Here is a 26232-nt window from a genome sequence, read left to right on the forward strand (position 1 = left end):
AGACAAATCCGGTCAGAGTATGGAGCGTCAATTCAGCCCAAACCTACAGGATAACTGACGATCGGATTTCAAAATAAAAGCATAACTGGCCAGTGGGGGGGACGTCTATTAAAGGTGCAATGAATGACTGATATGTTTTACTGATCTCTATCGACAGCTCATGGGAATTGAATCAAGGGCTATGTGAACTCACTCACATACATAGACCTATGTTGCAATTGGGTATCCTCGGGCTGTTTATATTTGTTTGTCCATTATTGAAATATCACATGTGTATTTTGTAGATCTCATCATTTCACATCTTTTTTATTATCTTTTAGAGAAAACCATGGTAATATCTCCTGCAGAATAGAAAGCAAAGCACCCATACTTAATGAGGTTTATAACTCACTGATTTACTATAGCCTGGATGTTATGTTTTGAAATATTTAACATAGTTTTATTGTGAAAAGTCTGAAGGAAGTCAAATGGTATTTGTCTATTGTAGCTTTAGACTCTTTCCATGCTACTTGACATGTGAGTCTGGGAATAAAGTTGAGAAAAGGACAAGCAGTGAACCCAGTCTCTACTGAACATGTCTAATTTTCCATCAAGTTCCAGTGGCCTAATGCCATTGGTCCTTCAGTCATTGTTTCAGGACAACAAGTTTGAGATTTACCATCAGAGACGTATTTTTTATTTGGTTTTTCAGGCAGGTCGGGGCCTGCAGGGACAGTTACGTGTAGCTGCCCAGCAGGTCATTGACACTGGTGGACTGTCACGTCTGGAAATCAAACAAAGGTCTCCAAGACTTAAACTAACTCAGTGCTCATAACAAACACCATATTGTTAAGTAGAGTAGCCATACTTCCATTTCTTCCACATTGACACAGTCACAAATATGTTTTAATTAATTAACCGCTTAATTACTTCTGAACAAAATAGGTTCTGGGTTTTCTAGTTTATTTGGGTATTTTACATCAAAATATATACACCTTAAGGATCTGACATGTGCTTTTAGGGATGTAATTATGAGTCAGTGTATTGTGAGTTATGCCTCAGTGCTGTTACAGCTGGGAGCAAAACCTCAACTGCCTACATCTCTGTAAGCTTTTATATGAGAGGTTCTACAGGTTTACACTCCTGGCGCAGCTGTTACAAACAAAACTTATAATTTGTATATGTGTGTGTAGTTATCAGTTATAACTTTTATTCTGTGCCATTTTTATTGTTTTGCATATAACTTTCAAGCACATTTTAAACCATTAATACCTCTCTGTTTTTTTTCACCGTATGAGAAAGTCACTTCAAATATAACAGCAGCTTTCGCATAAACTGGACCTAATCAGAATTTTACCAGACTCCCTACCTACTACATCCTGACCCTAACCTAAAGCATTACCAGGACTTTATTTGTGACCCATGGAAGACAACTCACACCAGTAAAAGCACACACATACACACAGGGAAAGTTTGTAGTAGGCAGTTTGGCCAAGATTCTGTTAAACTGAGCAATGAGTGCGTATGTGTGAGGGGCCACTCTGCAGCTATTTAGGGGATATGAAATCCAACAGCAAGGCCGGCATTCCAAAGTATTACAAGACACACACACTGAAAGCAAAAGCCTAAATGATCTTTTCCTTGAGGCATATTCAGTTCAGATTGTCCTGAGGGAATGAACAGAAACAATAGTGAGCAAAGGTCATTAAGATAAACTGAATTTATATTGTTAGATAATAAGAACGATATAGAACAATTGGTTATTTGTTTATTTGTACTGTATAGCTGCCTAACATACTAGGTGTGTGTGTGTGTGTGTGTGTGCGCAAGCGCACAAACATTTTATTACTTCTTTAGGATGTTTTCCAGTACAAACACTGACCTTGTCAAGACTAGTAGACCTCATGGGGACCAAAGCTCAGTCCTATCGAAGCACCATTTCATATCTATGGCATGAATTGGTGCACTTATGTGTAAGGTGACACTGGAATTACACAGTTGCTGTGAAACCATTTCATTCATCCAATCTGTTCGCTGAAATTGTTACTTTGAAGATACCTTGTGCCTCAGGTTTAATTCTTCATATAATATCTAATTTAATTCCTGCTATGTTTCATTCATATTCTGTTGATATCAGTATATAACATGTATTACAAGTGGCTGTTAAGTTAAACCAAACCTAAGTCAGAATGCAGGAAATGTATTTGAGAGGACCCTCTGACCCCCACTTATAATGCATCCCTCCAAATTCCCTCCCTCAATTTAAGACATTGCCACCAAATGGATACATTAGATAGTCTCCATCATATAACAGGTCAGAACAGACAAACGAAAGATGGCCCTTAAAGCTATTTTTACCTTTTTCACCTTCATAAACAGAAAACTACAATAGTGATATCCCAGTTACACCACAACTGACTGAGACCACTGTTCCAATCTAATGACACTGGTACAGTGATTAATATTGTTCATTGTGTGTGTGTGTGTGTGTGTGTGTGTGTGTGTGTGTGTGTGTGTGTGTGTGTGTGTGTGTGTGTGTGTGTGTGTGTGTGTGTGTGTGTGTGTGTGAGAGAGTGTGTGTGAGAGCGAGAGAGATTGAGGGAGCTCAGCCACCCATTCCGACTGTGGGAATTTTTAGTCTACCGGAACTTGACAACAATGGGGAGGACGGCAATAGGGTCTTTTGTGTGTGTGTCTATGTGTGTGTGAGAGAGAGAGAGAGGGATGTACTCTTTGCCTGCAAGAAATACACATCTGCATCTTGTAAACCTAAATGTCCTAGACCTCCTTTTTTTTATTTTAAGGGAAATAAAATTCCATCTTACCTGGACCCAATTCCAAACAAGCCACTATTAATACCTGCCCCTGGTTACACAGCCTCATCTCTCTCTCACTTTGCACCAGTGAGTGACCAACAGACCCAGCACATTTGTAAACAGCCCCCTGCCACTGTTTCGTCTCCCTCATTTCCTCTCATTTCCTGTAGCATGGACATGTTTCATCAGTGAGCATAAGGATAAAAGAATAAAGTTGGGGTGAGGAGAGCAGGTTCAAAGCTCAGTTGTTTGAATATGGAAAGACTCAGTGTTACTTATATTAAGTACTAAAGATATAGCATGATTCAGCAGATACAGTAAAGTTGCATGTAAACCCAGGTGCTTTACTTCATACTAGATGGAAAAAAGTTAATTGAAAAAGTAAAAAAACTTATTTTTTCTGGCTCACTGTCACATACACACACACACACATACAGAGACCGGAGGGAAAGCATGTTTGTGGGGAGATAAGGCTCCTTTGTTAGCTAGTTGACTCCTAGACACTATTACAGTTTTTTTCGATGGCTTAAGCACAATTTTCAAAATAGGGCCCGGTGTTTCAATTCGGGTTCTCAGTGATTAGAGTACTCTAAGTGAAATACACAGAGAAAGTGCAAATATACAATAAACCAAAATTCACCAAACACTACACAAGTCCAATACTGCAGACTCATGAAAATACTATTTATTTCTCTCCGTATCCCCAAATCAGTCAGCATGTCAACAAGGACAATCAAAACAAAACATTTCCCAGTTTTCATGCTACTACAGGAGGGTGCATAACACTGTAAGCTCAGCAAATATCAGACAAGCAGAAAATTCTGTATCCAGTACAGTTTCAATGAGGGGTACCTGAGCCTGGGGCCGGAGATCATAAACCCTCCACCGCCATGCCAAGAAAAACTCTTTGATTGGGTTTAGAAACGGAGAGTATGGTGGAAGGTATGGTACTTTAAACTGTGGATGGTATTGAAACCAGTTCTGGACCAGAGCAGAGCAGTGGAATGACACCATATTTCACATATGCACCATATTGTATCTGGTGCATGTTGTTTACTGCTGGGACGATGTTGTGTAATCGGCACAAAAATGTGAGGATGTGAGTTGTGTTGTAAGGACCCATATTGGCATGACGAAGGAGGACCCCATTCTGTGTAACGGGAGCCCAAAGGGTGATGTTACCCCCGCGTGGCCCTGGGACATTGATTATAGCCCTGTGGCTAATGATATTTCTGCCTCTTCTTCTTGCTTTTGTCAGGTTGAACCCTGCATCATGAATTCATGCAGGATTTCCTCAGCATCCATCTGTAAAACTCTCAGAAATACAGTGAAAGACAAGATTGTGTAGTTCAGCATTGGTCTGGTATACATTTACATATAAAGGTTACGTTTGCAGGATGCAACATCACAGTGATAAAGTGAACAAAACATTCTTCCACATACTCATACTGCAGCCGCAGCCTTCTCCTCCTCCGTGGATTCCCCCTCTCACCCTCACTCTTCTTCTTTTTTGAGCACAAGCTCGATTTTGGTTGAAGTCAGGTTAACTCACCTGCTGCATTTGTATAGTGCTTAAACCTCGTTTCTGTGTCTAAAACTAAGCAATCATGTGTTTGAACACCTAATGGCTGTGTTTAACCAATTGGCCCATAGGGGTGGTCATTTGACGGGCTGTGCTTAGGAATAGCAAGGAAGTGACATCTTGATATACTTCTGTGTCTAATGTATACAAGTGTGTTTAGTGTTTTGCAGATCACTGTGTGTATTGTTTTGCAAAAAATGTGAAGCTGACATTGTGCTTATAGTGGTGCAGATCTGGGCCATGTTTTGCTCCTTGAGTGTAAGGTTTTGATGATTGTGTAATACTTTTGATTTTAGTGTTTATGCAATCGAAAAAAAACTTGTGTGTGTGTGTGTGTGTGTGTGTGTGTGTGTGTGTGTGTGTGTGTGTGTGTGTGCTCTTTCTGATGACTGGCAATGAAATAGTTTTCTTTATGGGATTCAGTATGATACATTTCTTACTAATACTATGTTTTTTTCCCATCCGACTGAGGTCTGGATCATTGGTGACAGCTCTGTCCATCTTGGGGGCCCAGAGAGCTTTGGAGTCCATGGGAAACAACCTTGGTGTGGCTGTTATCTCCACCCACTCGGCTGGGGCGGTCTCAGTTGGTATGGGCTATTCCCCTCCTTCAATCATTCCCTACAAGGTAGAGCAGTGCTGGATGACCTCCTCATACACTGCGGTGGGAATGGAGGAAATCTCAAGTGTCAATCTTGTGACAGCACTAGAGTTGTTTAAGTAAGATCAACTTTAGGTAAGATCAACTTCTACCTCACTTATGTGAGGTAGAAATTGAGAATAGCTCAATCTTTGAAGGAGCAGTGCATCAAAATGAGACAGATTGATTGCTCTTGTGGGAAATTGCCTTGTTCTTAATGATCAGACATTATTCTCTTTTAGGGACACAAACCAGAGAACACAAGCCTGGAGAGAGGAAACAGACGCAGCTGGGAAACCTGGTGTGTTCAGGTTTGCATGGCTCATCATGGATGTCAGTTTAATTGCCATCATAAGCCACAGAGGACACCGTCACACTAGCATTTCACACTGCTATCACTCCCCCATAAAACCCCAATACCCATGTCAAGATGCTTTCAATCCAACTGGTCCACAGAGTGAAGACACATGCCTGTGGATCAGGTACATTCTCACAACCAGATCCCAACATGCCAATGTTGGCAATTGCCCCACCTTTACAATCATCCTCAACCGATGACACAACCATAATTAGTCTGATGTTGTTCAAACCAAGATTTTCACTAGTTAATTGTATATTTTAACTCTTTGATTCAATTCAAAATGAAAATATAATTTACACTTCTTCACGTTAACATTATTAAGTTTAAGTCTGTTTAATTATGATATAATTCTAAATGTTTTAATGTATCATTTGTTTTACTTGAATGAATGTACTGAGATTGTGCTTCTATAATAACTGTTAATGGATTGCTATTGGCAATAGGGGTTTAAACTCTATCAAATTTATTTATTTGATAATTATGTAAAATGTATTGAGTTAAGGTATATTTTGATTTGGCAGGATATAAATAAAACTATATATATATAATGATGGAGTGAATTGTAGTGCTAGTCGGACATTATGAGGTTCCTGTTACAAGGTAATGAACAGGTGAAGATGATCGCAATAGCGTGAAAAACAGGACGAAGTCAGGAAATCAAGCTGGAGACACACAATGAGCACAATATCAAAATAAAAGAGGAAACAGAACTTCTACTGTCATAGAATGTGAACAAGTTAGTTTGCCTCACCAACTGGCTAAAGAACGACTAGCTAAGAGGACCTTTAGAGGCATTAGATTGTCATGGTGTGGTTAATGGTTGTTTGACAAAAAATATAATAAATGTCAACCATCCTGTAAAAAGAATGGCTAAGAAGCTCAAATAATTTCTGTTTAGGATGAAGATTATATTAATGTTCCATATGGAATAGCAAAGAGAACTGCTAAAGAACTGCTGAGTTGCAGCACCATTGTACTGTTTATTTATGAATATAAAAATAAAACAGATTAAATGTATATATCCGTCTTTTGTCATAACATTTTTGTTTTCACAAAAATATTCAGAGAAAATCTGTAATGTGATTAATCATGATTAATCCATAGAAACCTGTGATTAATTTGATTAAAAATTGTAATCATTTCACAGCCCTAGTTTTTACTGTCTTTCAGAACTCAGGTCTCAGAGTCATGACAGTTCTGGACCTTTCTTTGAGGAAAGTTTTTTTTTTATTGACATCCTGCTTAAGCAATTAATTGCCCACACACACACACACACACACACACAGTACATCAAATACTAATAGCTCAGAACCCCCACAAATAGCAGGTCAAGGTTGAATGCACCAATTTTTCTCTTCCTCCAACGTAAGTGTGTTCACCCCTGTGTAAGTCAGTGTTTGTGTGTGTTCCCTAATTGGAATGCAATGCTTTGACTCATGCAATCACAAGCGTCTGTGGAATTTGAACTGATATGAAAATAATTGCCTCTCTTTGGCCTGGTCAGACGTTGTAACGAGTGGTGTGTTTCCAAAGTCAGAAATGCAACACATTATCCCCCAGTGTTTACACTCAAACTGCTATAACCTGCTCACTAGATGTTTTGAAGACCGCCTGCCTCAATCTGCTTCATTTTGCAGCTCCAAGTTATCATTTTTCTGTCTTTAATATTCTATCATGGGAAGAAATGTACAAAAAGTTTGAGTGTGTGTTAGGTGTGTGTATGTGTGTGTGTGTCCTGTGCTCAGCCAAAAGTGGGAAATTGTTATTCACTACTACTATTTAACCATGCGTATGTGACAGGCTGTGTCGTTATTGTAAATACTTGTGTAGGTGGATTCTAAGGACATGGCACAGCTGATGCACCAAACCGGCACAGTGCCTGCAAGACAGCAATCTTGCGTATGTGTAGTTAACAGCAAATACTGTCTATCTCTGGCGTGAGACAAAACATTTTAAAGCCATTTTTTTTGTAGCACACTTAACAGTCAGCTGGGTCCTTTCGGTCAAAACTACAGAGAATTGTATGTCTTTGCTCATATTTAATTGAATTGAATGAATGGCTGAAATATGTGACAGAACTCTGAAAAGCTTAAAGTATCAAAATGTACTTCTGGTACGAGAGTGAGTTGGATTGGTGTAAAATGGAGTCCCTCTCCTGCCACACCTCTTCCCTTGTGGCTCTGACATGCTCCCCTTTGCCTTTCTCAGTTTCAAATTATACCTCAAATCCTGTAATCTTGTCAACTTTGAAAATATGGACACAGTTTCGTAAACATCTCAAACTAAACAATCTTGTCCTCCTAGGTCCGTTATGCAATAATACATTTTTTTTACCTTCTAAACTTGACTCCGCATTTACACTTTGGAAGGAGAAAGGTATCATATTATTTCGAGACCTGTTTTTAAATGGTACATTTGTTGACTTTGAGAGTCTGTCCCATAAGCATGACTTGCACCGGACCAACTTCTTTCGTTACCTCCAGGTTCGCAGTTTTATTAAAGATTATTGCAGTACATTTCCACATTTTGCGGCAGATTTACCTAAAATTCTTTAGAAACCTAAAACTTGGATAAAAATGATATCAAAGCTGTACACAGGTATTCTCCAGGCTAAAGGTTGAATTATATATATAATAATTATATATAATTCGGCCTTAACCCCTCTCCACAGATCACAGCAAAACAGGGGTGGGAAAAAGAGCTAGGAATTCAGCTTCAGGATCCTTGGTGGGAGAGCGCAAAATTACGAGTGAATAGCTCCTCATCCTGTGCCCGTCTTAACTTAATTCAATTCAAAGTACTGCATAGAATGCACTCCAGCAAAGCAAAACTAGCTAAGATTTTTCCTGGCAGTAGTGAAGCTTGCAATAGATGTGCCTTTGTTCCAGCTGACTTAGCCCATACTTTCTGGTCATGCTTGAAGCTAACAGGGTTCTGGAAGAGCTTTTTCAAGATCATGTGTTCTAGGTGTAGCTATCACCCCCTGCCCGCTCATTGCTATTTTTGGAGTTCCCTCAAATTATTCAGAATTCAGTAAGCAGAAATTAAATGTTTTAGCATTTGCCTCTCTGATTGTCCGCAGGCGTATCCTTCTACACTGGAAAATGCCCAAACCGCCGGCAGAACAATCTTGGCAGACTGACCTAATGTCATTCCTTAAATTAGAAAAAAATCTAATTTTCACTCCGAGGGTCAACGGAGAAATTCTTTACTATATGGTAACCTCTTATCTCATATTTCGATAATGTAGCTACAAAAAAAAATACATGCATCCATTTGTAAAGGTCATGTAACATGATGTGATGTGTTTCAATTAACAGATTTATAAAGAAAATCTAAATGTAAAGGATATCAAATTGCAATATCTTAGTATTGCTGTTCCTGTCCTTTTGCAGTATTTCAAAGTAAAAGGTACTTTTCCTTTAAAGCTCGTAAACAGATTAAACTTGTCACGCTTTGGGGGAAATGTGGATGTGACACAACAACAACAGGAAAAAAATCAGGAATTCAAGGAATTCTCTTACATATTGAGGTGTCACAGTGGACCTGCAGAACATTTATTGTTTGTGTGAGTAACTGTGTGTTTGTACGTATATGGAATGGAGTTTACAGTGTTTTGTTGTTTGTGACACAATGAGTGACATTGGAACCAGTCAAATGTATAGTCACTGACAAACAACACCTCTGTGCAAGAGAGTGTGTGAGACAATGCCAGAAAACACACCTGCTGCATTTACTATCAGCAAACACATCCTGTTGGCTCTCAGAGTCACAACTTCAATTCCCTGTGTATGGTCAGAACACATATAGGCTCAGTTTAACTGCACATTTACACGAGAGCACATGTTGTTCTGCTCATTCTACAAAGGTACATGTCCACTTGACCAAAAAGATGTAAATGTAAATAAACAGCTATGTTCTTCAGTGGTGATGATTAATGTGTAGGTTGTTCCTCAAATTATTACCTTTAAAGTAAAGAGCTTGCAATTTCCAAATCAATTTGATTTAATTTGTACTGCCCCAAATCGAAACATGCATTATTTTAAAGCACTTGTTATGAGCACTTTAATATATGTGTTATTTAGAAAAAATGTCACATTAACAACTTTTAATCTATCTGCGTCCTATCTAAGTACGATTCAAATCAGGCTAGGGCTGTTTCCTATTCATTGTGCCAGTATCAAAATCTTATGATCTATGGTGTCAAATGGGCATATATTTATTTGTAAAGACGCTCATGAAAACATTACTGCTCAGAGTTAAAGGAGTATATGGTTTAGTAGAGCTGACTCTCTGTCAGTGCTGAAGAGGAATATATGTGTTGTTCTTTTTTTCTTCTATCACCAAAGAATAATATAAGGTTATGGCATTTGGAAGGGGAACGTCTTTGTTTAGTTATTAGGCTGTCTTTCCAGGCTTATTGAAAATCATCTTGAACCTTCTTTCTAACTTCTGTGAGGTCTGTTTATGTGTTTGATGATTATACTATGGAGCTGATCTCCACTGATTTACTACCTCTATTTTAGAGAGGCAAGCAGTCTCAATGGTTGATTGCATTGAGGCTGCTGTACTATTATCAAAGTCAGCAACTAGTGTGGTACTGACTGTAAGTTGTGATAACCTCCCTGTATTATATTGACAGACAGCAAAATCAGTGTTCTAATTAATTGTAATTTTGAATGTTATAAAAAAATCTCAGACAAGGGAGAGTTTTGGGGAAATATTGTTTCAAACTTGATTAAGTTGTGAGAACCTTAAGGTGTCACAAACTTTTCATTTTTAGGCCACATTTCAGAACAAGATCAAGAATGTGATTGAAATAGTGAGTAGGGTTATTTACATACAAATAATAAACCAATTGATTATATTAATACAAAACCTAAGTCAGGGGAAATAAATGCTGAACTAAGGCTGCATTAGCAACAACTATATTTATGTTGAAATCACCTTCAATCTTCTTCTTGAATGCAACATTTCATTCTATCAGTAATGTTCATACTTATGGAATATAATCAACTGGTAAACACAGCTCCTTCTTTCTCACAATTTTTCACTAATAAAGTTGTGTTTTCATGCAATGAAGCAGTTTGACCTTATTAGGCGCGAAAATCATGTTTTGCATAGGATTAAGAAGGTAAGAGACAATTGAGTGTTAATGTTATTCTAGCTTTTAGCAGCAGCTGCATTAACTCTGGGAAAAGAGAAGTTTTTGGAGGTAATCTATGACCTCCAACATTTGCATTCCTTCAGATGCACTGTACAAACACATCAGTTTGACCTTAATTAGTTACATTTACTTATTTTACCACGTTCATTTATTTGCACGTCCTGTGTGAAGAGTTAACAAACCTTGGGTTAAACAGGAGGGATGAACTGGGAAATGTAGCCATGACCACATAGTGTTTCTTGGACCCTTTCATCACCAGGATAAATTAGTTTTATTGTCTTTTATGCATCATTTTGAATTGATCTGCTTTGATGCCTGTTACTGTGGACAGGTGTTGTAAACTAGCATTTATGCTAATACACTGTAAACAATGCATCTGGTTCGTCCAATGACATTGTCATGTCCATGTCCAAATAAAATAAAATCAAATCTGTCCTGTGAGAAGCCAAACTCATGCAGCCTTATCATAGTAAATATCATTAACCAAAGTTTCATTTTGTGTTCCACTTCCCATCCACTTGCATTCAGAAGCCTGTGCAGTTGTAGCACTCTGATGAGCTAACAATGGCACATCCCAGCTCCTTTCATGCATGCAAATATTAAGTTGCTGGGATTCTTGTAATTATTTTCAGTGCAGACGTAGAACTGGTGACTAAGGCAATTTATGTCATTAGGTTTCAAAAGCATCACTGACTGGCACAAAGCAGGGGTGCTTTGAGGTTTCTGAGAGGTGCTATTTGAACTGTGAGTGTGGCTCGGAGCATTGGTAAAACAGTGGCAAGGAGCCAGTGCCAGTTGATTTGCTCAGTAACAATACGGCCATTCAGGGTCAACGTCAGCTGATTTCGTGTACTATTTATTGGACCCTGGTGCCGGTTTAAAAGCTGGAGAAACCTGTATTTCAAAACTTCTCCCACATGAGCCTTGTTTTTTTTTTTTTCACTCAAGACGGTAAAATGGATTTGGAGGTGCTAAAATGGAAAAAATAAATTATTGTAATTGGAAATTTCATTTTATTTTTAATGGACACTTTACAACAAAGGCTTGCAATGATATTCAGCTAGCGGAAGGTCATGAAAATACTTTCTGATTTTGGAAATTGAGACATTTTAATGGAGGTTTACCACAACAGGACTGTTCTAAAGTAGAAACCATAAGAAAACAAAACATTTGAACGCATTTTGGGGATAATGACATTTGCTAAACCGCATAAAAGCACACTCATTCTGAAATCCATCGGTCTATGGTGATGATTTACCCCCTATGACAGTCTCCAGCCCGTCACAGTTCCCACCTACCTAGGGGAATGATTTATGATTGTCTGTGCTGAAAATAGTTTTACCACTAGTAGCTTACATTAAATGGAACCCAAATCAAGTATTCTGGTGAATTATGTTTTGTAATGATGATCATTTCAATAGCCAATAATATCATTAAACACCTGAATAATTTAAGATATCACATAATATTGTTTCAGATTATACATTCAGAACTTTTTACTATTCAACTAGCAGCCTGTGGGCCAGTTAAGGCCCATTGTAGGCCTGCAAGAATGTGTATGGGTATGATATAATAAATTATATAATAAATAATAAAGTTATAATAACTGCTACCTTTCGACCTGATTCACTTTTCCTGGGTCACATAAATGTGCGCACACAAACACACACACTTTTGCAGCAAAAATCTAAAGGCAGATTGAGAAGATTATCAAACACTATTTTTACATTTTAGTCAAAGTGAGTTAGTTTGTCATGAATCTGGTTGAACTCTTATATATGTATTGATTGTCTGAGAAAATGTTTGATAGGGTAAATATATGTATTAGAATGTACCAAAAGCATCAGATTCGGGGCAAAGGTCATGCCTCATGACCCCCTAGCAGCCTTTTCTCACTTTTTTTGTTAGTCCATATCCTTTGGGATAAAAAACCTTGTATCAATGACTCATGGAATGTAACCTTTTGCATATTTGTATAAAGCCTTGTTCTTACAGCTTTCCTAATTATTTATACGGAGTGTTTGCTCTCAGGAATTGACTATAATCATATCAGTTTGGTCCATGTAGTAAGAGTATTTAGTAGCTATCAGTTGAAAGATATTCAGTGTGGCCCATAAACTCCCAGTGGTTTTCCGGACTGATTTAACAGGGGTTTGCTGCCACCTACTGTTCATATTTGACAAAGAGAAAGTTGCTCTTCATCCTGTGATCCTTATTTGGTTTCATCATATGTAAATGTTTTTGTATTTATATAACGCTTTTCTAGTCTTGATGACCACTCAAAGCTCTTTACAGTACAGTTTTCCATTCACCCATTCACACACATAGTCATACAGTGCATCTATTAGCAGCACTTTGTTGTTCTATTGGGGGCAGTTCGGAGTTCAGCATCTTGCCCAAGGACAGTTCGGCATGCAGATGGGGAAAAATGGGGATCGAGCTGCCAACCTTCAGGTTGGAGGACAACCGCTCCTCAGCCACAGCCACCCCTTTAAGACATAAAATATATTTAATATTTGGAACATTTTGCTGTGGTATTCATAAGTGTGTGCAAAGGTGCAGCATAAGCAACAAATCCTACTTCACAAAACAATGCATGATGCTAAAACCTAAATTAAAAATAAGTATTAAAAATTAGGGTACAAATATTGAATCAAGTTCTGAAAACTCCATAATGGTCAATTAGGTTAGAGATCCTGCCCCTCTCTATCTCTCGCTCTCTCTTTCTGACGAATGTGATTTATCTTAGTGGTTTATGTGTGATTATTTAATGTACATTTACTGTTGGTTGCCTATGACAGTAGCCTGGATGCCAGACGAACTTAACCCCGCCCACAACATTTTTGGTCGGGCAGTTCGGTCTGGAGTCGCTCCGTTGAGGAAAATTATGCCCGACCAGGCCAATCAGATTGTCAGGGCGGGCTTTATACGATGATTGACAGAACTGACGTAATCAACCACGTCATCACAGTGCCCTTGGGTTGAATTCGTTTTCAACAAACATGCCTGCCACTGGCGAGCTGAGATGTGTAGATGCTGCCATTGAGTCTGTTTTAGAAGACATCGACAGCGCATTCATTTTGAAAGAGGAACACAGAACGCGGTGGCGACGCCAAAGCACTGCGCTAATCCCTATCGCCCCGGCGCTTGGCTGTTCACACCGGACACTGAAGCGACGTGGAACCACCGGGCAGGGCTAATAATATCACCCGTTGATCCAGTAGATCGATGCACGGCTTTGTGCCAGTCACACCGGAGGCTGAAGCACCACGCTGCGCCAAGGCTGCCTCGCGGTGCTTCAGCCTCCGGTGTGACCGGCACAAAGTTTTAACATGGGAGTGGATGGGAGCCAGCTGTTATTTAAGGCTTGGCGCTGCGCTGAAGAGTCCGGTGTGAACCCGGGTTAAGGCCTAATTATAGTCCTGCGACTGCAACCGCGGAAGGCCACGCAGCTGCATCGACGGATCCGTTTTGGTTTATGCTTCCTAAACGTGTTGCGTGTGTTGCAACGCAATTCACCGCCAGATCACTAGGCGGAGTAACTTTTCTTTTCGAAAAAAAAAACACACAAAGAAGAGACGTCTTCTTCTTCTTCGTCGAATGTTTATTTACATCGCCACTCCGGCTCCTCATAGCCTATTTCTGGCGGACAAATCGGCCAGTCAGTGACGGGTTATACAAGTGGTCATACTTTCGGATCTCTTCTGCCAAGTGCTCTTCTATTTGGTCCATATTCGTTCTTCTAAATCTTCCGTGATTTCTGCGTATTGTTGGGCATGAAACCGGAAACTAGACTCCGGACGGGATGTAGTAAGCCGACCAATCACAAGCCTTGCGGGCTGCGTGAGGCTCGCGTCGTTTTGTCGTATAGTTAGAAAAATTGGCGGACGCACGCAAGCCGCCAGAGGGCTCGAAAGGGGCGTGTTGCGTGTCTTGCGTGCATGCGTGCGTCCGTGCAACACGAGTATAATTTGGCCTTTAGTAAATAACTCACAATGCGTTGCTTAGCATACGTCACATACTACGTTGCTCTGATTGGTTGTAGGTCTATCCAATTGAGCGAAGAGGAATTTTACTTCCTGGTCAGTTGAAACACGCCCCATAATCACAGCCCAATGGAGCGGTCTCAGACTCACATTCTTACTAGAATTGTGAGTCTGACAACGTCAGGCTACTATGGCAGGGTTTTTCAACTGGTTTTGTCCCAGGGACCACCATTCATACTATAAGTAATCCGCGGCCCACTGATGTGCCTACACTGGCGCGTGCCTACGTGTGTGTGTGCGTGCGTGCAAGTGCATAGAAGGAAGATTTAACAATAGGTTTTCCATGTTGGTTTAATTTAAAAACCTCAAACAAATCTTCAAAAATGTGTATAAAACTAAAAACGGTTGATTTTCAGTGCTTAAGTATTGAAAACAAAATTGAAATGCAGTTTGTAGCTGTACTGCATCTCAGAACCATTTGTACGTCAATATATAACATTCATGACTTGAATGTACAGACATGTAGCTGACATGTTGAGAGAACGTTAAAGTAACGTGATCAATAACAATCAACATAAACTGGGGCTACAACTGAATAGGGAAGATGACAAAGTAATGCAGAATATGTCACAAATGATGATCATACAATATCACACAAACAATTGAAGTTTAACCTCATGATCACCAGCAGCAAATCCCACCTACTGCGTGAGTAGTACTTCTGTGTGTGTGAGTCTCAGAGCTCTCCTAAGAAATAGTTTCTCATCCAGCGAACGTGGTAAAGTTGACTGTTATTGCAATTTATTGTTTCGGCTACTATGCCACTTTTTTTTTCTTATTACAAAGTATTTGTTTTTTGCTCTTTTGTTTTATTTAATATTTTCATTATTAATTCTGCACTTTTGGGCCTTCTTTTTGGGAAAATTAAAATTCCCATCATACAAACTACATGACCTCCTGAGAGTTTTTCTACCGAGCTCAACCGCTCTTCTACATCTACCTTTAACACACATGCACAGGGGAAAACTACAGGCAGTTTCTGGCCCCAAGCCTGTTTCAAGGTTCCCATCACCGCCTCTATATTATTTTTGACATATTTTTCTTATTTTAAATATTTTTCACGATATTCAAGAGTAATCTGGAAATGTGTTGAAATATCAAAGCAAATTTCTCGGAAGCATCATTGTGCGTCAGACATCATTGTGCGGCGCACATCATCCTGAGGCGCACATCATCCTGCAGCGCACATCATCCTGCCGCACACATCATCCTGCCGAGCACATCATCCTGCAGCACATATCATCACTGCACATCATCCTGCGGTGCACATCATCCTGCTGGGCATATCATTGTGCAGTGCACATCTTCCTGCAGCGCATGTCGGCGCACATCGTTCATCCTGCTGCGCACATCATCCTGGGGCCCACATCGGTACACATCGTCTTGAATGCACTTCCTCCTGCAGCGCACATCATGTACACCAAGTCTCTCGGTTCTGTCATTCACTCACACGGCTTTTCCTACCATAGCTATGCCGATGACACTCAACTAATCCTGTCTTTTCCCCGATCAGAAACACAGGTAGCAGCACGAATCACTGCCTGTCTGACCGACATCTCTCAGTGGATGTCTCAACACCACCTGAAGATTAAACTTGACAAGACTGAACTACTTTTCCTTCCAGGGAAAGACTCTCCCATCCACAATCTGACTTAACTTTGACAACTCTGTGTTAATCCCCACTCAGACGGCTAGGAACCTGGGCGTAACACTCGATAGCCAACTCTCCCTACTGCCAACATTACTGCAACAACACGGTCCTGTAGATTCATGCTCTACAATATCAGGTGATTACGCCCCCTTCTCACTCAGAAGACGGTGCAGGTTCTGGTCCAGGCTCTGGTCATCTCACACCTAGATTACTGTAACTCCCTCCTGGCAGGTCTACCTGCTACTGCCATCCGACCTTTGCAGCTCATCCAAAATGCAGCAGCTCGACTGGTTTTTAACCAACCTAAATTCACTCACACTACTCCTCTCCTCCGCTCCCTTCACTGGTTACCAGTGGCTGCTCGCATCCGGTTCAAAACACTAGTACTTGCGTACCATGCTATGAACGGATCCGGTCCAGTCTACATCCAGGACATGGTCAAACGTTACCACCCACCCCGTTCACTCCTCTCTGCTTCGGCTAATCGGCTCGTTGCTCCCTTGTGCGAGCTAAACACTCTTCAAAAACACAACTGTTTGCCGTCCTGGATCCTAAATGGTGGAATGAGCTCCCCATTGACATCCGGACATCAGAAAGTTTACACATCTTCCGCCGAAAACTAAAAACATACCTCTTCCGACTTAACCTTGAATAATAATAAAAAAAATAAAAAACTACTAACAACTTTTGAAACTAAAGGCCAATGTATGCTTCTCCATTTTGACGGACACGGACAGATAGGACCGCCTTCTCCAACGTGGAACGCCCTCTCCGGGCCTCTCCGTGGCTCCTCGGAGAGCTTTTCGTGCAGCTCGCATACTGAGAGCACTTTGTAGTTTTGTTTTATTTTGAAGAAATTGTACTTTCTTGATTCTTGTCGTCCTTGGTATGTACCCTCGGGTTTGAATGCACTTATTGTAAGTCGCTTTGGATAAAAGCGTCAGCTAAATGAAATGTAATGTAATGCAAATCATCGTGCAGTGCACATCATCCTGTGGCGAACATTAAAGGAGTAGGGTTGGACATGGAGCTAGAAGTTCCACCCCACATAACAGCCTTTTGATTGAATTTTATATTCTAACATTTAACAATAAAGGACAAAATTGATTTATGTATGTGGGTCTAGATACAGCATTAAAGTCATGAAGTTATTTTTTAAAAGTGATGGCCTATTTCAAATAAAAATAAAAAAGAATCAACAGAAGAATATGGAAGCGTATTGTATTCTCCAGATGTGTTTTGTGGACTTAAACACTTCACCAACCCCTACATAAGCATAGTGGTAAGTAGATATTGAGTGAATCTCAATTGCGGGTGAACTATCCCTTGAATGTCCAACTGCGATGTTAAAAAAACATAAACTTATTAAGTCAGAGCACCTGCCACCTTGTGTATTTCCGTGCACATTGTTTTATGTTGAGCTTCTCTGCATCACCTATCTATGTCACCAACAGTAACAGCTCCCATAAGCAGAGAAACATATGGCAATGCACACAGCCTGTTGTACTGTGAGCGCATTGCTCTTCGCCTCATTTTACTGAGTTGGTGATGCCATGTTATAAAGGAATTGATTGTTCAGTCGGTGGTGCTTTAATACAGGCGTATCGCTTATCTCCAACTTAACCTACTCCTGACAAGGTTAGCCATTCAGTAAAACTTGCCATGGTGAATAAAGGTCCCGAGAAGAAATGAACGAGCCTCGTAAGATTGGAAACCCCGAATTTGACCTGAAGTTAAACCGATACGCGCCGGTCTGTCTTCGTCAAGTAACAGGGATGTGTGAAAACAGAGTTGAGGGTTTCTGACTTTACATCTCTCGCAAAAAATTGCTATCGATTGCGCCATAGCCTTGCGCAAACCCGGAAAAACACTACCCACGTGTTGTGATCATGTTGACATGTGGCTGTCCAAGGAAGAGAAGGTCGAGAAACAGTTTCGACTTCAAAATAAAACACAGGACCGTGCTAGTGTAAATCTAAGGTTATATCAAGATATTTACATTGTATATCTTGCTTCTCGTTTCACAATTATTTTATGCATACTCATTTACAATGTGATATGAATTGAAATCCGTTCACATTACGTTTCGACTGTAGTCATGATAATCGACCAGGCCTTTATTTTGAAGTTTGACAACGGAAATAGGTCTGTTGAACAAGTTCCTGAGTTCCACTGGTTGTCTGCAGTTCTTCGTAAATAACTTACACAGGTAATATGATCAACCTATTGCTCATTGTACTTGCATACTTTCTGTGGAGTTTGTTGGATTTAAATACTCTTGGTTCAGACCGACTAGAGGCTGTCGAGGACATGCCTCACATTAGATTTAACGCTGTTACCCTCGGTTAGCTCCTCAGCTAAACAGCCCAGTGATGCTATCATACATATCAATGAATAGTTTTCCAGAGGTTACCGTGCGATCAGACTCTGGAAATAAGAAGATGGAGATATTTTCACACTTATGCTTGACGTAACTTGTTTCAGTCTAATAACGATACTAGTGAAACTACACCAGGACAGATGCTACACATACAGCAGATATATTCATGTGAAGTCCTGTTGTGTCTTTGGTTGTATCTCTGGGCCTTCACAAGTACAGAACAGGATTAGGTTCATTTTAAAAATAATCCAGAAACCTCTATATTTTTTCGAAAAACTGTTTGCGTGACGCTAACATTCTGCAAAGATACACTATACACTACACTTTATTTATGTTTCAACTCTGGCTTTCTCACCTATTATTCTAAGATATCTCCAATAATGTGTTCAGGTTAACAGCTACTTAACTCATATGCTGTGACAATACTAATTATCTACTGTTTTAAAGGATTTATTTCAGATGGAAGCAAAAACAGTTAACGTCTGTCCTGGTGGACAGATGTTACCTGATCCAGGTGGACAGATGGTACCTGGTCCTGCTGAACAGATGGTACCTGGTCCTGGTGAACAGATGGTACCTGGTCCTGGTGGCCAGATGGTAATTGGTCCTGGTGAACAGATGGTACCATCACACCAAGAGCAGGAGGAGATGGAAGTTACTGTGACAACACAACTAGAGAATCTGATTGTGACTGCTGACAGTGCAGACCTGTCATCAAATACATCAACCCTTCCAGAGCAGAAAACTGTCTCCACAGCAGCAGCTGCACTTTCTGTAAACAGTGTGCATAAGACAGAGGAGAGTGATGAAGATGATGAGTCAGACGGTTCAGACAGGTATTGACACACACAAACAACGCATACACAAATACGCGATAATGGCATCGGCAATTTTTATTATAAAGCACATTTCATTTGAAGAAACTCAATGTGCTACATATATAGCATACGTCAAATGCACCACATATCAATGAACCAATTAGACATACAACATAGCACTCAAAACTCACTAAGTCAAATGACACAATTATATAGCAGCTGATCTGGAAACATGAATCACAACTGGGCAGACAGAAAATCAGGCAAAGGCCTGATAGAGCAGACCTGTTTTAAATTTGCTTCTGAAGGTGGACCTCAGTTCATCAGGTAGCTTGGTCCAAAAGCACTGCCTGCTGATCTGAGAGGCCTGACCGGGTTTTATCCAGCGACACAAATACACAACATTATGATAAATGGCTTCTGATTGCAACTTTCAACCTTAATGTGCTAGGTACCATCATTTTGCACAGCGGGCCTTATGTCTTCTTTATGTTTGAATCCTGTCAAGTTGGCAACAAGCAGAAAGAAAACAAACAACTTGTTGAGGAATCTTTGACCATCCTCACACATTACGGTTTATGCCACATTATGTATACTATATTATATCTGTACAGGAGAATAGTGCCTGTCTAAATTCCACCGATACTCTCTTCTCTCTCAGCAGCACCAAAGGTCAGGTTATAGATAAAGGCCAACCAACACTACATTGTGGTGTCTAGGTTGAGGGACTTTCATATCTAACTCAGATGCTCAAGACCGAGAGGTACCCTCTTTAACTCTCACTAATTCTAACTATTTTACGTATTTTATCAGTGGCAAGACGTAAGGACACAATGTGATCTAGCATGCATGCTTTAGGCTTAACTATCCAATCGGATGTGAGCTCTTACATGTAACATAGAGAGTGACAGCAATTCTAGCCTTTCATGGATGTGCTGTTAGAATGGGTGACACAAGTAGAGGAAGATATATGCAGATGCTGCGAGAGGCATCTTCAGACTTGAGGGTGACAACTTTTCATGTTACTCCGTTCTTTGTTTATTGTTCCAGCTTCTGGTCTCCTTGATTCATCAAGTCTACATTAAAATCTTCTGCATAAGACATCAGTTGCTGCCTGAGTTTTCCTTTCACCAGCTTCCAGAACAAACCTCCATAACACAACTTACTCTGATGCTCTCCTTCTCCTTTACACAGCGACAGCTCTACCTCCTCATCGTCCTCTTCCTCATCTTCTTCCTCTTCTGCTCCTTCTGCCCCTGTACTTGGGGATGACGATGAGGGTTTCAGCCGACCAACTCCCATTAAAACCAGAGACGAGGTCTTGATCGAGGTTAGTCTAGGATCACAACTGTCAGTTTGCTTCTTTATTGCTAACTTTTTTTAGTCTCATGAAATGGTATTACTTAATAGGTTTGTAACGGTACACAAAAACCACGGCTCGGTACATACCTCAGTTTTGAGGTCATGGTTCGGTACGTTTTCGGTACAGCAGAAACAGGTATCCGAAAACATTCAACTGATTTTTTAATTTCTTTTTATTAACCCCGGTTAGCTGAGAAGACTATGGTTGTCTTTCTTACCTAAAAACATTTTACAAAGGAATATAACGAAACAAAATTTCTCTCAAATAACTAAATAAATAGTAAAATAGATAAATGTTCTTTAGGGTGCAGCATGTAGAAAATTAACTGTTCTTAAACTGCGGCTTTATTGTTATTTATAATGATCATTCTTATATACATGTTTTTTCTTTTTTTTTCTTTCTTGAAAATAATTACCTACCACCACATAATTTGTAGAGGATTATAATGAATGAAATGTCTGTAACATATTTTGGTCAAAATACCACAAGGATCATTTAAAACAGCACCCTTTTTACCCTGTCTAAAACAGCCCTCCTCAGATTGACCTGTTTTGAGTGCCCCGCCCCCCTCACCCCCGGTGAGCCTGGCTGCTTATGCGGGCACATAAATGTCTGACGGGTAGAAGCGGCGAGCTAACGCTAACATGTCTCCACCGGCCCAGTTAGCATCGAGCTAACCGGGCCGTTGGAGCCCAGCTAACGTTAGCTCGCTCGTCCAAGGCCATGTAGCGAGACTCCCTACATGGGCATAGTGTGACTATGACGTTTATTTCGGTCGTAATCCCATTCGACGCACTCTAGCGTATCGTTTCTGAAATAGAGGAACCACAACAAAGTTGTTTTTTTGGGACGGTAGACATGCCAGATACCCAAATGAACGTGTAGAAGCACTACAAAAGTGGAATTTTCATAATATGTCCCCTTTAAATTACATTACATGTCATTTAGCTGACGCTTTTGTCCAAAGCGACTTACATTTTTAGAGCACTCAGCATTTATGAGGGGCCATTTTTAGGGGTTCAGTATCTTGCCAAGGACACTTAGGCATGCAGATGGGATAGAGTGGGATTCGAATCGGCAACCTTCTTGTTGCTGAACACCCGCTCTATCCCCTAGGCCACGCTCTCCCCTAAATGATGAGGGAGGGTCTTCACACTCCTGTTTGTCTGCAGCCACTATGACCATATGCCTACAGCATATTCGGTCCTGTACTCAAGTTGCCCCTCGGAATTTGAGACCAGTACGCACACAAATAAGTTTCGCACGTGGACTCACTTCATTGTATACACGTATTACAGTACTGGAAACAACCTCAGCTTTGGCAGCCCTGATTGTCTTCTTCCCACACCCATGTCAACTGTGTACATTTGTTATGCCAGGTGATAGTTTGTTGCATCCATTGGTTTATTGTTTTGCCCTGTTTAACCCAGAGTTAACATCATTGGAGCACAGTATAAGATTTTGTGTTGTGTGTGTAGGAGCTGCCGGCAGTAGAGGAAGTGTGTGTATCATTACCAGAGGATGCAGAACTGCAGCCTGTAGGAACAGTCTGCAGCATTTTACAGCAGCTTGGTAAACACACACACACACAAACACACACACAGCAGTTTTTAAACTGAGGCTTTTAGTCGGTCAGCCCTCATGTAATCTGCCCTTTCTGTCTTTGCAGTGATCGTCCAGTCTCTGAGAGACACACCTGCTCTAACTGATGACAGCATCATCTTTACATCTGATAGGGTGGCTGTTGGCAAGGTGGGGGGTCCAGGAGTTCCCTGGCTTTGTGCTAGACCACCTCTGCTTTTGTCCACTCTCTCTTTCTTTGTGTGTGTGTGTATGTTTGTGTGTAGAAAAGAAGTGTTATACCTTTTCTGTGTTTGTTTGGTTTTAACATGTCAGTAATGTAATGTTGTTTGCGTGTGTGCTCTCAGGTGTTTGAGGTGTTTGGTCCAGTCTCCAGTCCACTTTATGTTCTACGGTTGAACTCAGTGGAACAGGTAATCAGCAAGGGGCTGAAGGAGGGACTGACTGTTTATTATGCACCCGCCATCAAAGAATACACAGGATACGTCCTTACAAGGCAGCTTACTCTGTAAGTCAACACACATGCATACATACATAGACAGCTTAGACCACTGTAAAGTTAGAAAGTGTGGCCGGCCTGTTGTAGTGAAATGCCTTTCCTTCAGTTTTAAGGGTTCTGATGCATCTTGGAAGAATGATCAAGAACCACCACAAGAGGTAAGCATAGAGAACTCTAAACATGTCGGGTGGAGCATGTTGAGACACTGTAGCATCAAACAAAGCCATCTGCTTTTAAATGGAGGAAAGTGGCCTCTACTGCATCACTTTGAAGATTTGAGAAGTAGAAATCTCTAAGATGTATCAACTCAATGTGGGAATCATGAGGCGTTTTTTGAAGTAGTGGTTTTGGTCCTGCTTTTATTTAGGTTTTGCATTGCGGTAATTAGAGTATGCTGAAGATGTACCGCGACTTGAGCAATCCCTTATATATCCAGATGAGAGTTGTACCAGGTTCGGTCCTGTCTGGAGTTAGCATAACACAAAGTTTGATCTGACAACCATTTTAAAACTATGGGCCTGAGCCAATGAACATGATGATCACTCTAGTGGAAAGTCAGCAGGACGTTGTTCAGTGCAGCTCAATTTTTTCTTCAAAGTTGCTTAGAAACTATACCGCAAAAGTGGATTCAATCAAATATTTCCTACCGAAGATGAGACCAACTAATCATTTGGTATAGTCCACCTCATGGTTGACCCTCCACCGGTCATTGGTTCAGGTTTTGGGTCCAATCAGGATAAACTCTGTTCCTCAGAACAGGCTGTAATTACCAAGAGATGAAGGTGGACCGTCAGCAAGGACAGCTCAGAATTTAAGAAGCAGTGGGTATTTGAGTGGGACATGGCACCAAAGGATGTCATCACTTTAGAGAGCATAGAAAAAAATGGAAAGAAATGACTAATTCCTAACATGAATTAAATATCAATTGACCAGATTAAGGGTTGCCACAGTTGTTGATATTACCAGTAAAACATGCTGCTCAGGTGCACACTAATTACATAACACCATCTCTATTTCTTTTTTAAATAAATAAAAAGCATTGGGCTTTTATAAGTCATCGATCAAAAAAAATTGTAGAAGTGCATCATAAAAAGTTATGTTGCAGTTCCTTGACAAAGAGGACGATTTGGTGTAAAAATCAACAAGAATTTAGCTGTGTGCGTGGCAAAGGACACAATGCAATAGGGAAAATGAAATTTAGCGCTAAAAATAAATCTCCATCTCTGTGTCTGTCTCTCTCCCTCTCCAGGCTTTAGATTTCAGTGATGATGAGAAAGAGAAGGAGGCAAAGAAGAAAGGGAAAAACCGAAAGAGGCGGGATATAAACAATCCAGGTACTGACAGATGTACACTGTCTGTTTATGTTCAGTTTATGTTCTGTTTGTAACCCCTGACAAACGCTTTGTCTTACTTTTTCTTTCACCTCTTTTTCACTTACCAAATAATCCTGTCCAAGGTACCCAGAACACATTGCAGCAGCAGCAGCACCCCCAGCACCAGCACCCACAGCAGCAGCACCCACAGCAGCAGCACCAGCAGCAGCAGCACCAGCACCAGCAGCAGCAGCAGCCGCGTGACATCAGGGGTTTCCCACCAAGACATGCAGGGCTTTCATTCAGGCACCAGAACCCAAGGAACAAACAGCCACAATTCAGACATACACACCCATCACACAGACACACAGATGTGCCTCCAATGTACCTTCCACCCCCCTGCCCTTACCCTCTTCCACCTTCTCACCACTTCCCCCCTCCCAGCTTCCCTCTCTACCCTCCTCCTCCGTCCTTCTTCAATCCATCTTTTTCTTCTCCCCACTGGTCACCAAACTCTCTCCCCTTCTCTGACCTCCCTCCTCCTCCACCACCTCCTCCTCCACCTCAGTAATGCTCTCTGTATACACTTTTTGCACACATCAGAAAAATATGTCATGTTTGCAGACTGAAGTGGGACAAATCACCCTGTATCAATCACTGGTGGGCAGTTTATATTCAGCTCGTTTTTTTTTATTCTGCTTTCAAATATTTTTTTACATTTCAGTCATTTCATGATTTCCACAGCTTAAGATGTGTTCATTATCTAACCCCTGGGAGAGCAGCAGAGTTTTTGTGACATATTCTAAGTAAATGTGACATTACACTTTAGAGACAGTTGGCAAATGACAGCTCAGAAACACATATATATACTGTAGTACTGAAGAGGCTCTTTGACGTCAAGCTTCAGTCACATGTTCTCACCACCAACTACTACTCAAGGCTCAAAAAGCCTCTTAGTTCAACTTTGTGCAGATATTTTGAGAAAGTCACGATAGTTTTTTCTTTAACTCTGTTTTACTGTGTAAAACAAGTTAAAATATAATGTGGAAAATGCTGAACTTCTCAGTCTGTGGCTTCTCAATATAGCTTTAATGAATTATAGGAAAACTGTGCAAAAAGAGCACGTTTCTAGAGAAAATAATGAGTTCATCTTACCCCTGTATTATGGAAACATGAGAAAATAACTGTTAGAGGCAGTCTGCAACTTTAGGTCCATATGTGTGAATACAGCTATTCTTAATGTTCATGCCAGTCTCAAGTCAAATCAACTTTAAAAATGTTTGAATGAACTGAAAGCGACATCTCACTCAGTATTTGTATTACGCTTATATTTACACACCTCATTTGTTTTTCATTTGTTTTTAATTATGTTTTTGTTTTTCATTCATAACATAGACTTTTTGTTTTGGTTTCTTTGTGATTTAAAAAAAACAGTTACCCTTGAGTCAAGTGGAACGTTTTTTCTTTAGTCAAGATGTAAACAAAGGATACACCTAAAGTTCCACGAAGGGAGGAATGATGGTCTGTGTAGTGCAGTCCAGTTCTTTATATATATTCTGTATTAACTCTTGAGTCATTTCAGCTTTCTTTTGTGTTGACAGACTTTACACCTTTTCACAAGGCTGGGCATGAGCTCTGAAGTCACTTGTTTGATGGATTTGTAATCATTCTTTGTAAATTCAACATTTGGACCATTTGTAGAACCTCATCAAATAAATGTCTCTCGTGTAAAATCTTGTGTAATCTTTTTTATGTAAAACCTAAATCTGGAAGAAGAGAAAACTTTATTTGTTCTGCTGAAACACCCCGTCCCACCTAAGATTAAATGTTGGCCATGATGTGGTTTGAAATGCAAGTTTAATTCAAGTCTTCAGGTGTTTCACAGTCTGAACAATCCAAGATATAAAAAAGAGGTGCAGGGAAAAGACAGAGAGCCAGACAGAGATACATAGATAGCTTGTTCTCCTGGTTGCGTAATTATGGGGGGTGCCCAGACCCATTGACCCATGAGACCCCCCGAAAGCCTCAGCAGCTAA

General features: G+C 40.4%; 1 protein-coding gene and 1 long non-coding RNA gene across 3 annotated transcripts; both read left to right on the forward strand.

The window, feature by feature from the left end:
• The first annotated feature begins 18 nt into the window (after nucleotides 1–18).
• Nucleotides 19–6395, forward strand: LOC133954501 (uncharacterized). 2 transcript variants are annotated; one of them, XR_009920790.1, is made up of 2 exons: nucleotides 19–5005; nucleotides 5260–6395. It is a non-coding gene; the product is annotated as an uncharacterized LOC133954501 (long non-coding RNA). The 2 variants fall into 2 exon arrangements; XR_009920789.1 differs by having other exon boundaries at nucleotides 19–4967.
• An 11983-nt stretch (nucleotides 6396–18378) lies between these two features.
• LOC133954293 (H/ACA ribonucleoprotein complex non-core subunit NAF1-like) lies at nucleotides 18379–25929 on the forward strand. The gene is made up of 9 exons (XM_062388653.1): nucleotides 18379–18451; nucleotides 19070–19458; nucleotides 20635–20770; nucleotides 22282–22375; nucleotides 22473–22555; nucleotides 22732–22892; nucleotides 22990–23041; nucleotides 24133–24217; nucleotides 24340–25929. The coding sequence occupies exons 2-9, from the start codon at nucleotides 19082–19084 to the stop codon at nucleotides 24765–24767; spliced, it is 1416 nt and encodes a 471-aa protein (XP_062244637.1). The 5' UTR covers nucleotides 18379–18451; nucleotides 19070–19081; the 3' UTR covers nucleotides 24768–25929.
• The last annotated feature ends 303 nt before the right edge of the window (nucleotides 25930–26232 follow it).

This window comes from Platichthys flesus, chromosome 5 (assembly GCF_949316205.1).
Source record: "Platichthys flesus chromosome 5, fPlaFle2.1, whole genome shotgun sequence".
Lineage (NCBI taxonomy): Eukaryota > Metazoa > Chordata > Actinopteri > Pleuronectiformes > Pleuronectidae > Platichthys > Platichthys flesus.

Coding starts and splice junctions, on each gene's coding strand:
- LOC133954293 (XM_062388653.1), top strand. CDS start 19,082: ATGGAAGCAAAAACAGTTAACGTCTGTCCTGGTGGACAGATGTTACCT. Junction 20,771..22,281: donor GAGACGAGGTCTTGATCGAG/GTTAGTCTAGGA, acceptor TTGTGTGTGTAG/GAGCTGCCGGCAGTAGAGGA. Junction 22,893..22,989: donor CTTACAAGGCAGCTTACTCT/GTAAGTCAACAC, acceptor CCTTTCCTTCAG/TTTTAAGGGTTCTGATGCAT.